We start from the raw sequence: 13,212 nt of genomic DNA on the forward strand, positions 1-13,212 counted from the left end.
CGGACAAAAAATCCTGCAGCGCCTCTAGTGGATGGACAGCATGAATATGTATTTAGCAAACGCTTTCTTGTCCAAAATAGAATACTCAATACAAAATGATTAAATGTTTAAGCTTATTTTGAACTGGTAATATTTTATAACAATAAGTATTTAATTATTTACCATTTTTATTTATTAAAGTGAAATATTTACCCCGCGGTATTGATTTCCATTGAAACGATTAAATAATAAAATTATAGCTAATATCAAATAACAGATAAAAAAAGATAACCCATATGCGCATGTTGCACCCACATTTTAAATACATTATAAAATAGTTTACATTTACTGTGAACACTGATGGAAAGCCGTAGTGGCGCGTCTATTCTGACATGTACGGTAAAATTACATTTAAGCATTTCTTTGATATACATTAAAGTGCTTAATTTAATCAGTGTGCTTTAATTTAATCAGATCATTCATACATCATCATTTACAATCATTCATCATTTTGGTCAAAGTTTACATTCATACATTTTGTTAATAAAGAAACACAACTTTAAGATTTTGTTGAATTAACTTATACTGAACTCATATTTTCAGATTTTATATTCATATTAGTGGCATACATGTTTAATATTCGCATTTCTGCAAAAGTTTATGTTTTATATAGCTTACGTTAATGGCACATTTAGGGGCGCTTCGTTTTTTATATATACGGTAATGTCTCTCCCTCCATACTGAGTTGTAATACCGATTTTCATCCAACGGGGGCGATCCGTCTCCACTTTCCACGCGCGGACGTTCATACATCCCTGTATGAAAGAGACGGAGCTTTGTGCCCGAAACTAAAAAAACATCCAAACCTGAACCCGAACCTGACCCATGAATTAAAACAACGACTTATACGTGAGGTAATGATCGGGGATTTGTTTGTAGGAGTTTGTTAGGCGACTGTGCTTGCTCGAGGGAGTTTATTGCACATAGTTTATGTGGGATGGTCAAGTTGGTGGTCGGTGTTTGCCTCGCTGAGTGAACTTATACAGAGAAAACAAGTAAACAATTAAGATATCCTAGCATCTTAAGTTGGGATAAGGGTCGCCGAGGAGTAGTATCGAGTAAGAAATCCTGAATGAATACATTTGGGGTAATAGGACGCAGCGGTTGTTATTATAACAGGCAAATGTGAGTGTTGGCTGGATATTTGTTGAATAGTTTGAGGCCTTGAGCTGACGGCTAGGCCATTAGCCGCTTAAATAGGTATTTTACTCCACGAGGTGTTTTATAAATTTCATTTTATTGTCTGAATAAGAGCATTTATGTCTAGCGCCAGTTATATGCATACTCCTGTCAGAGAACGTTTTATATGTCTGAATAGTATTTGTTTTTTATATAAAAGCGCGGGTGGCAGAGCGGGTTTCATTAGCTATCAGGCTAGTACTGCCGTTAGCTTCATTAGCTTCCCGATTTTATTGCTTAAATTTCCGAAAACGGTCGCATGCAATGTTTTCATGCCATTCTACGTTTTGAGGGGGGTTAATGAAACTTCCAGAGAGCAGTATACGGGAGTACATGTAGTGTTTTTTGGTGGTTTTGAAGCGGTGTGGTAGGTTCGTACGCTGAACTTTAGTGTTGTTGCCCATAGAGGCCAGTAGAGGACCGTGTGTCTGGAGAAAGATGATGGAGTTCCCGCAACAGCTTCAGCAGCAGAGACCTGCTGGGGATGGAAAGATCATCTACCCGTTGGGAGTCAAAGAGATTACTGATAAAATCAGTAATGATGAAGTCGTCAAACGGCTAAAGGTAAGCACAACTGTGATGACCATTGTACCCACATTATTGGAATGATTATGTTAAAACACTTACTGATAACTTCAAATGTGAAAAGCATTCTGCATTGTTTAGATTCAGTGGTGGACCTGGTGGTCCTTTATGTAAATAAAAACAGTCATGCCACTTACTTCTGTGCTTACAGCCAGTAAACTGGCAACATTGAGTCCAGTCGACTTATTAGTTCTTCTTTAAGTGTAACATTTATAGTTAACATGGGTTATTATTTTTGATCATACTACTAATTACTCAGGCTTGTGTGACCAGTCTGTGAAATCCAGCTGAAGTGATTTGTTTTATTTACTGTTCTATGTACAATAATCCTACATAATCTAAAGAACTTTGTGTCAAAATATAACCTTAATAAATTTAATATTGACTAAGTAAGGCCATGTCAAAGATTGAAAAGTGGGACCAAATATTAAAGGTTTGCTGCTTTTGATTTGAGTTGGCAAGCCACAATCAAGATCATTGTAGCAAACCACATAATATAGTATAATATAATTAACATATAACATTATATAGAAATTGATATATCACCCAGCCCTGAGTACATTTACTGATGGATTGATGCAAGTGGTTTGCAGTTATTTTTGGCATTTCCTGTGTGAGATGCTTATTGGACAAACACAGGTTTCATCAATGATATGATCCCAATGATTTTAAACTTGAGAGCTCAGCATTATAATTAAACTCACCAAAGTACAGACAGATCCATGATGTATGATGAGTTGTTTGGCCATCAAACAGGACTCTAGTAATTGTTTTAATGGATGTTTTTTGTGAATAGTTGATCTCAAAGCCAGTTGCTATCATTCAGTGCTAATGTTTTTGTTCAGAAATGCTGATGATCATGGATTTACAGATAAATTATGTTGGCAAATTCATTTTTTGTGAGGCTCCAAAAGGACACAGAGCCTTAAATTCATTTGTCAAAGGTGTAGGGATGTTGCGGTGACTGAATTTTCCCTCCGGTTAATCAGTGTGTATCACTGGGTGGGAGGGGCTTATAGACCCTCTTAATGTTTGTATTCAATGATGACATGGCAAAGTATGCGCGTTCAGTTTGGCAACGGAAGTATGGCAAGAATCAGCAGTGAAGCAACATAGACAGAAAAGGTTATTTTAAAAAGTTAACTTATCAACTTTTTCAACACAGCTACCAGATCTGTGTACTATAGTACAGTGGATAGAACACATTAGCAGATGCCCAAATATAAAGTGGCCAGATACATATATACGTATATTACTGCAACCAAACCGTTTTAATAAACTTTCTGAGTTGCTTACACTTTAGAACCACTGGTGAACGACCCCACTTCTGTTGCCAAAATGCGCAAGCAATAGGGGTGGGCGATATGACCACAATCTTCTATCACAATAGGATTCTTTTTAGGATTCTTTTTATATAATGAAAACGATATGTATTACAATAGAGTTTTTTTTTAATAAGGTTTTTGTTATTAAAATCTTTAATGCCATAAAAACTTAAACAAGCATAAAAAGACAAAAAACAAACAAAACTCAAGCTCACTGAAGATAAACAGTCAGTGATGAAATAAGGATAATAAATAATTATGGGAATTTTGATGCATATGTGTGTATTCAAGGCCAATAAAGCGGCAAAAATGCTTTCGAGCTAATTGAGAAGCCGTTACGTGGCTTACACGCTCCTCTCACACAGAAACAACGCGCGCACTGTTGTTTGTGTTTCAATTGCTGCTTAAAATAATTTGTTTTAAAACTGCGGTGCTGAAATACGTGCACAAACATCTAGTTTTCAGGAACACGCGCACAGCAAAGTGACATTGTTGCTTAACCTCCAGGGTTTTCCGCAGAGAATTTGTTAGTTAAGGTGGTAGGGTTGGGCTGATGGGCGGGGCCGGAGCGTGGCAATCAAAGGGTCATACGTGTCATGATGAAAATTGAAATATTTTTATTAAAAACACTCAAATAAAATTTTTACGTTTAAAGAAACTGACAGACAGCTCGCGGTGTGAAGCGAGTCAGCGCTATTCTCCGAGATGTTTTATCAACTGGTTAGTTATCCTCCAGACAGACGCACCACGTCTTCCTCTCATTTCGGCTGTGTGGCACCCATGCTCGCTTGCGGTGTGAAATGCGTCCACACTATTCTCCGAGATGCACTTGACAGCCTTTTGTGCAGCGAAATTTTTTTTTGAGGACCTAGTTAAGGCGGTAGGGTTTCCAAGCTTAGGCGGTCCGCCCAAACTGCAAAGTGCCGCGGGAAACCCTGACCTCAATAGAGACGATAGTCCAAAATCTCTACAGGCTGACTAATTTCTCTCATACATACCGGTTTATTGCCAATTACTAGGTAGGGGCTTATAAATGCGCATTTAGTCGTTCGCATTTTATTTTCACTTTTGAATTAGAGGCAATTGTTAAATGCAGCGCTTGCGTAAGCAATGCGAGGGCAACAATTGTTTTAATAAAGTGCTTAATCCAGTGTGCTACTTCATTACGGGAAATACCGGTTTGATGGCAGAATCGGAATGCTAATTACAAGAAAACATATCAGATGCACTTACCAGGTTTTGCATCTGAGCTCTTCATATAATGTAAAATAATTAGCAAAAATATCTGACCAACACAAACAAAACGTTTATTCGTTGATACACAATGCTGAGAAAATATTACAGAGGTCAAGAATGTCCTATAAACAAAGGTGGACAGGGGAGTTGATGTTTTCTAGTTGTAAAGCACCATAATGTTTACATTTCTGAACCAATTCCAATAGTTTGCGATATTTGTAGAGTATACTGGATACTGGAATTTCTAATTTCTGGTTAAAATGCTCACTTTTACATTTTTAACATGACTATGGGGTCATTGCAGATTTATTCTCCTCAGCTTCTGTCTGATGCTATAACAAAAATAGGCCTGTCACACTTTAGGAAATATTTTTGTTATTTTAAGGCCTTTAAAAGGGACGTACCATAAAAATCTGACACTTTCCATGTTAAAGTGCTATAATTGTGTCCCCAGTGCTTCTTTCAAACTAGAAAATGTGATGTTTGTTTTGGTTAGGTTGTAAGTTTTGGTAAACCATTTTCTGCAAGCATGTGAAAAAATAGGTCATTGATATTTAGCTCCTCTTGTGATGTCCGAAGGGGATCTTATTATAATAATACCGCTCCTTAATCTTCACTATTCAACCACGGAACTGCCATTTACTCCAGAGAGAAAAAAATTGACACAACAATTGAGTTTCAATATCAACAAGCCACCATCATTGTGTTTGCATTTCATCAGTTAATTTGCATTTTAACGGACACATCCAAAACAGCACATTTTTGCTTGCACCTACAAAGTGGCAATTTTAAGATGTTATAATAAATTATCTATATGGTATTTTGAACTAAAACTTCACATATGTACTCTGGGGACATCAAAGATTTATTTTACATTTTAAAAAAGTCTTGTGAAATAAACTTGTTCATTTCAACATTTTCTAATACATTTACAAATTAAAATAAAAACTTGTATCTTAACATTATTTAACATATACAGTTTTATAACAGTAAAAAAGATAAACAAGTACTTAAAAAAAATTTATTGCTTTTTGTTCCTTAATGTTAGTTAATACATTACCATTCATATGATAAACAGATTATAGTGCAAATGTGAAAATAAACCTCACTGAACGACATGAGGGTTAATAAATGACACATTTTTTGTGAACTTAAAGTACAACAGAACATGGCTTAATTTACCTTTGACCAGTCAAAGTATTTTCTTGTCCGCTAAAAACGCTGTCTGAATTTTCTTAGTCTGATAACTGTGGGGATTGTATTAACTTAAATAATTATGGGCAAAAACAGGACAACATGCATAAAAAACAACAATTTGGGCAGTCTAGAATTAATACTTAGTAATGATTATCCAATCTCTTGAAACATGTCTGCGTGTCTGTCCTTCAAGTGCTTTGCTAGTGGCATAGCTCACTGTTCTGTACTGACCCTTGCATATTTGGCTTACTTGTGTCCTTCGGCTTACCATGTTTATTTGACTCGCATCCAGAAAAAAAAATCCACACACCGCTCTTGCTTGGCTTTCTTGTACTGTTAAACTAAAGCGAACAAGACGCGGAGTGAAGGGGGGCACTGTGTTCACGTGCAGTGTGTGTGCATGTCGTTTGAAAGAAAAACTATTGACTTAAGAAAAGGGAAGTTCTGTGCTTTTTTGTGCTATGCAACCACTGAGGCAGCTGTCCTGTCAATCAAATATTGAAGCGTGAGCGCTCTTGAAACTTTGGTTTGCTTTTAATTGTCATATTAGTAGAAACTTAAATAAGAGTATACTTGCTCTGTCAAGGGTGAGAGGTGCACAAACCCGCAGGAGATAGTAGCCTCTTTCACACAGTAATTCCGGTAAATTACATTGCAATATAAATGGTATGAAATGTAGTATCTTGGCTTTTCTCATATTTTTGGGATAAATTGCTTTGTTGTTTGCTCACTTTTGTAAGCAATTCTGGATAAAGGCATCTGAAGTACATCATAGAACTTAAAGTCATGGTGTTTCGTTACTTTTTTTAATTTTTCAAAGTAAATGAGCAGTATTGATCTTCGTAATTTGACGGCAATTTTGAGACATTGCATACATAGACCAGACCGCTTTGTACGGCATCTATGTATATTTTTGTGTTCAAGCAGTCCTGATCTTAACTTGCCTTTGGGGCTGTTTACACTTGGTATTAAGATATGTTTTCATCGATCGGATCACAAGTGGACGAGAGAGACACATTACGTTTACACCTGGTATTTAAATCTGTCTCTTTTGTCCACTTTCGACCGCTTCTGTCCTGAATACTGTGAGGGGACGGTCCGTGAGACGGTGGGCGAGTCTCTCTGCTGTCATTCAAACGCGAGCGGGAGTAATTATGAGTTTATATGGACGCAAACTAATATTATGTCGGAGTCCACTGCTTGTTTAGCAAGTAAACATGCTGCACAGAGTTTTGTACGTGTGTATGTTAGAGCTTTCTCTGAATTTTCAGCGCAATTGATGAAATAGGATTGCACAACTTTCACGCTTTCAAAACGAAACTACGGAGAACACCCGCAGTAGTTTTATCAATGAAAGGCTAAAAATAGCGCTGTTCACCATATGTTCACGCCAGAAGTCAAAAAAAGACGTAAAATTTGTGTTTTATACCTCAGATTAGATAAATGGGCGGAGAGAAGGCGGTTGCATGTGGCTGTTCGAACACATTCAACCACATTGCGTTCCGCAGCTCCAAAGCGATCCGATCGAAAGTGGTTTCGACTACCTCTGGATGTGGTCGAAAGTGGACACGTTCAAAACGTTTTGAACACCGTTTACGCCTGGCGTTAACGTCGTCCACTTGTGATCCGATCGACGAAAACGCATGTTAATGCCAAGTGTAAACAGCCTCTTTGAGCCTTTTTATCACTTAGCTATCTGATGTATCTCACTTAGCTATCTAGGTGTTAATGCTCTTTGAAGCCCCGTGCTGAGAAGCAGAGAGTTCACTCAAGTGTTGCGCTAATCACGCCCAATAGCAGTGCCATGCCTTCTAAGAATATAGTTCCCAGTATGTATACAGTTAAAAGATGGCTGTGTCTCATATGACCTTGTTATTTGTACATGCTGTGACTATACAAATCACAACATATTAATAGGAAAATGTTGGCATTATTTTGTCACTTATTGGGAGCAGCATGCTAGCTGGAGCCATTTACTTCCAGTCTTTGTGCTAAGCTAGGATAGGTGCGTCAGACAGAGTTATGGCATGCACAGAGATGGAAAAGCTATGTGTGGACTTATCTAACTTTGGGGGATATGGTGAATAAGCTAAAGTCCCAAAAAGTTGGCTTGTTCCTTTAACAAAGATTTCTGTTGGAGAGAAGCAATTTGTTAAGCGTTTATCCACCGTCATCATCCTGTCAATCATTGCGCCGTCTCCCTCTGCTCTGTGCTGCACCGTGCTGGACCAAGCATGCAGATGCGTGTCTGCTACCCAACATAATTAGTGCTGCCTTTTGTTGCATAGGGTGTCATTGCAAGTTTCTTAAGGCGAAGTAATGCATGGTGTATTTGCAATTTACGAAAAGAAGTTCGGATTAAAGGGGAACCAGGCAAGTCTGCGTAATAATATTTCTCTACGAGCTCCCTAGTGTCTGAAAGTAAATGCTTTCAAACACACTGTCGTAAAAACGAACTGTTGTCCCTCCCCCCTCAGAACCAAGTTAATCAGCTTATTTCCAATCCCAGTGTTTCCTCTAGGATTTTTTTCAGCTGTGGCGGCAGGGGGCGCCCATGATGATTATAAATGTAAAAAAAAAAATTATGTAGAATATAGGCTACAGTAAACTAACATGTATTTTTTTATAATTTTCACGCTGTCATTTACTTTTCCTTATATTTATAGCATATTGCTTTTCTATGTTTGATCTAAACTGTATTTTCTTAAAAAAACGTTACACAGCTACGTACGTAGTTCGGATATTTCATTGTAGTTTTAATGTAGTGTGCATTGCAAGTTCGTCCTCGTGTTTAGCGTACAGAGCTGTTACAAAGTCATGCAGTCCTGTTTGATAATCCGCACCGCTGTGATTGACAGAACAACCGACCAGTTATCCGACATCAGCAGTAATTTTATTTCACACCCGTACCATTTGACATAAAGACTGTGACCCCGAGCCGGTCACACCGCAAATCGCGCAGTTAAATATAAACCTTTACCGGTCTTCAGACAGATCTTAAACACAAATAAGCACGGGACATTTAAAAACGAGTCGAATTTTGGTCTTGGATGTTAGACCCGCATTTTACTCTTGTCTATTGAGTCCCGACCTGCATCTTCAACACAAATGACACGCGAATAGCCTATTACACCCGTTAGATCAAATATTATGCGGTTCACCCGCGGGTACCCCGACCCTGCTGTTTCGTCTGAAAACAGATAAAACAGTCTCACCGTCTGCCTCAAGTTTCTATTACCAACGTTCTTCTCTTCCACGGGAATAATGTAAGTTTCCTTACAAACAGATTCGACTATTAATGTCTTGCAGTCGCATATAAGTAGTATTCAGTATTTAGCCTTTTGTTTTTGGACGAATATCTTATCATTTAATGTGAAACTTTGTGAGTGTCGATCTAAAGCACAGACGATTGACTGACAGCTGAGCGGTCAGCAGCGCGCCGCGCTTAAAGCCTATACTGAATAACTAATGGCCAGATAAGTTGATAATATGAGTACACTGATTCCAAATGAATGTCCAAAAAAGCTTATTTATAATCATTAAAAATATGACGTGCTTTCTGCTGGTTTGGTTTTAGAGCGTGTAACAAAAAAAGAACAGAAACTCAAATACTTTTTTATTCGTTTTGTCAATTTAATAATTATTTAAGTGCAACATATTTCGTATAGGCTTATTTATTTTATTATTATTTCTCAAAACAGAAACGTAGCTTAATAATCCTCTGTTGATTTAAATCTATTTGTGCATGAAACTAAACCCATGGAGGAAATTATGATATTTTAGGAGATTTATTTATAAATGAGTGAACAACGCAAATCCAGAAAGGAATTTATTTCTAGACAGCCAGTCTCGCAGAGCGGACATTTCGGTAGCTTTTTTGCGAGCTGCCGCTGTGGGTTTTGTCTAGAAGGGATACAGCAAATGCCAAAAAGATAAGGATTAGATTTGGAGGTAGGATTATTAGGATGAAAACAGCGGTTCTGGCTAAATTAGATACAAATACATCCTACAATCGTGTGAAATTTTGTGTTTAGAGTTGGGTTTGATTAAAGGATTAGGATAAAACAGTGCTCGTCCAACGAGATTTCGTTTGCTGTATCCCTTCTATCCACAACCGCAGGCGTGGCGGGGATGTTTTAGGAGTGGCGGGCCGCCACGGTTGAATGTATATAGCGGAAACACTGCAATCCAGTTATGTTTCCCTTCCATCAAGGGTTTTCGATGCTTATTCCCCGGCTCGCCATTTGCAACAATCGCTAGCCATGTTTAGCTCGCCTGCCTCTGTGTTGTTTGCCGTAAAGTGCAGTCCTGCTTCTCGCGATATCTGAAGCCGAAAGTATACTAGGGATGTCCGCGTATGCGCACCGTCCACATGACGTCATTTTCAGCCCAAAATTTGAGACCGCGCGGACAGTCCGCGTACAACAGCGCATGCGCGTGAAAATATTTCGACAGGACACTCCACTATAAACAATTATACAAAGGAAATAGACAGCATTTGCACACACACACTATCGTTTTTCTTCTTTAACTTTTACTTCTTCCAAGAACAGAAAGCTGTGGAGCATGTTTGTTACCATAATGTTTGATTCTTGTTCTTTGTTGTCTTGTTGTTTGTACTAACCTGTGTTTGCAATGGTGGATCAGTTACTTTTCTTCACCTATCCTAATGTTTTAATGTACTGTAAATGTCGCCAAATCAGTGCTGCCCTGACAGCCTGTTAGACTAAAAATCATTTGTATTGTGTATAGTGTCGAACGCGGCCATCCGCGTGTAGTCGCGGGGAGTATACTTGGAAAGCTGTGCGGACGCGTGCGCGCGCGAGCCGGATGCGGAAGAAAGTATACCGCACCCTTTAGACTTTGCAAGACTGAAGGACACCGGGTCGGATATAGCCAACTTGCAAGTGGGGTATTCTTCCTGCAGATGGTGGGGCGGGCGAGAGAGTCCTCATTCGTCTTGGTAATAAGTCATTTAACCATATACCGACTTACGAAGATGATTTATTAACATAAAAATGCTGCCTTGTGTCCCTTTAATATCAGTTTAGCCAAGGCACATTTATGTAGCCAAATGCATATAGAACCGTTTTAACAAAAGAGATAGCTCTCAGATCAGAGAAACTATTTGTCAAAATTTTAGCAAATATTCTGTCTAACATGTTTTTTGTTAAATGCTCCCTCATTAGTGGGTCACAGTGTCTGCTAAATGAATAAATTCAAATATATGTAATCATTTCAAATGGACCTTGGCATTGTTTTATAGTGTAGTTGTTACACGTCTCCTTTTATAAATTGGTGGTTTAGAATTAACTTGCAGATTAAAAGAGTGCTTAGATTTGCCAAACATCTTAATCTAACAAATCAAAAATACAGCTAGACTAAGCAAAAATCCACTGGTTACTTCTTATCTGTGCACTCACACATCTCCCAAACTGTGAGCTAGTTTTTAATATGCACTATTTCCCTAGCAGTGTGCATTGAACTAATGCTGTGAATTAATGGGCAAAGATGGTAGAATTGTTTTTGTTGGAGAAAGCTTGGGTTGTTTCGGGGGTAATTAGAGTGGCTGCCTGGCTGTTGTGTTTGCAGATTTTCCACTGTGCTGTTTTGACTGCTTGCCTTGAGCTCAGAGCATTGACTGCCCTTCCCCCCACTACACACACACACACACACACACACACACATAGTGCACCACAAGTGAAAGACAGAATGTAGGCAAAATCAGCTTCCCCTGGGTCCTAGAGCTAGATGAGTTAATGCTCATCAAAGACTTATGGTATTAGGACAGCTGGAATGAATGATGGTGTTGGGTGATAAGTTTTCTAAATAAGGTTTATAAATAGAGGTTTTGTAAATTTGTATTAAAATTATTATTATTATGTAAAGTGCTAGAAGTTTGACTAAAAATGTGTCACAATCTGTGAAATTCTTTTGAATTTGCTGTTTTCGGCAAAAAATCATCCTAAAGTAGCATCAAGTGGCTTGCCGCGATAGTCGGTGAAACAGTGATAACCGGTGCTTCAGCCTCTCGCCGGTTAGATCAGTTACCCAACGTGACGCGGTCTTTCACCGTTGTTTTGATATTTTCGTGTAATTAAATCATTTAGTTTTGTTAGAGATAAGGGTGTCACGATTTCGATTTTAAATCGAAATCGATCGAAATTAAGTCACAACCTCGAACTTCGAATTAAAAAATGGGATCGTCGATGCTGCCACGCCCCCATGTCACGTCCGGTCGGCTTGTCAAGCGGGGGAAAATAAACCTCTCAGAGGTTCCTCCTTAACAAATGGTCCAGCGGAACGCGATTTATATTTTAAGCACAAGGGATGTATTTCCACAACTCCTTGTAATGCATATCATAAACAGGATTACTACCTAGAGATCTGCCTTTGGACAGAGCGCAGCTCTCTCTGCACGTGCGTGAGAGTGAGAGAGGCACCAAGATGCAGCGGCCGGGTTATATTTTAAACAAAAGGGATAGTTTGCCTCAGCTCGCAGAAAACGCATAAAACTGAACAAATACGTAGGATTACTACTTTAGTTTATGTTTAGACTTTGGACAGATGCGATAGCGCGTGCACGTGGGACAGAGAGAAGCGCAGCTGCTTATGACGCACCGGTTTTATTTCAGATGCTAGGAGGAGTACAAGACGCATGCATTAAGTCCATGTCCGTGCAAGAAGGAATCCTCTCTCTACAAGCTCTCTCGCATAAGTAAAGCCCACAAACCCCCATGCAAGGAAAAGCACGCAATGTGCATGTTAATGTGAAACTATAATAATAATAATAATTATGAAGGCATATAATTTTTTGTCTTTCAAAATAAAAATCGAGAATCGAATCGTGACCTTAGAATCGAAAATGTAATCGAATCAAGGATTTGGAGAATCGTGACACCCCTAGTTAGAGAGCGCAAACACTTACAACTGAATGTGTCTGCTGCCTGAATTCAGCGAAATTGAACACGCGTCACAGGTGTCAGATTTTATTTATTTCTGTCAGAGTTTGCGAGGCGAGCTGACTGACCAGACGATGGCAGAAGCCGCGTGCTTACTCGTTTTTGTTAAAATATACATATATAATGTTTAATATAAGCGAGATCATTTTGTTGTTGTGTTTTTCATCAAGAAAAATAATAAACCCATCATTCAAGCAGCGCTTTGAGAATTACCTGCGCATATTGACTTAAGTAAACCAGTTGTTGCACTCGCATTGCATGCAAATTCTTACGCGATTTAACGCAGCGTACGCAAGCACTGCATTTAAACGGATGCGTAATTCAAAAGTGAAAGTAAAATGTGCACGTCAGCTCTGCACATTTTGTATGTAACACACCTGAATCAAATCTTCAGCTCTTTAGTAGAGCTCTCTTTGAACTGAGTTGATTGTTTCAGATGAGAGAGACTTACAAACTGTGCAGAACAGTGGGCCTCCAGGAACTGAGTTGAGAACCACTGCGCTAAATGATCCCAAACGAGGCATAAGGGTCTTATCTAGCGAAACGATTGTCATTTTTGACAAGAAAAAGGAAAAATATGCACTTTTAAACGACAACTTCTCTTCTTTTTCCTGCTGTATGACGAGCAAGCGCGATCTCACGTAATTGCGTAATGACATTGAAAGGTCATGTGTTACATATATGAAATG

General features: G+C 38.6%; 1 protein-coding gene across 3 annotated transcripts in view; it reads left to right on the forward strand.

Annotated features, from left to right (window-relative positions):
- The first annotated feature begins 756 nt into the window (after window positions 1-756).
- Window positions 757-13,212, forward strand: part of pds5a (PDS5 cohesin associated factor A) — a 42,968-nt gene continuing 30,512 nt past the window's right edge. For all 3 annotated transcript variants that reach the window (XM_065254724.1, XM_065254725.1, XM_073814415.1), the window contains exons 1-2: window positions 757-893; window positions 1,625-1,782. In XM_065254724.1, coding sequence (XP_065110796.1) covers window positions 1,657-1,782 — 126 coding nt within the window. In that variant the 5' untranslated portion in view covers window positions 757-893; window positions 1,625-1,656. The remainder of the gene's footprint in view (window positions 894-1,624; window positions 1,783-13,212) is intronic.

This window comes from Paramisgurnus dabryanus, chromosome 4, assembly GCF_030506205.2.
Source record: "Paramisgurnus dabryanus chromosome 4, PD_genome_1.1, whole genome shotgun sequence".
NCBI classification, from domain to species: Eukaryota; Metazoa; Chordata; class Actinopteri; order Cypriniformes; family Cobitidae; genus Paramisgurnus; species Paramisgurnus dabryanus.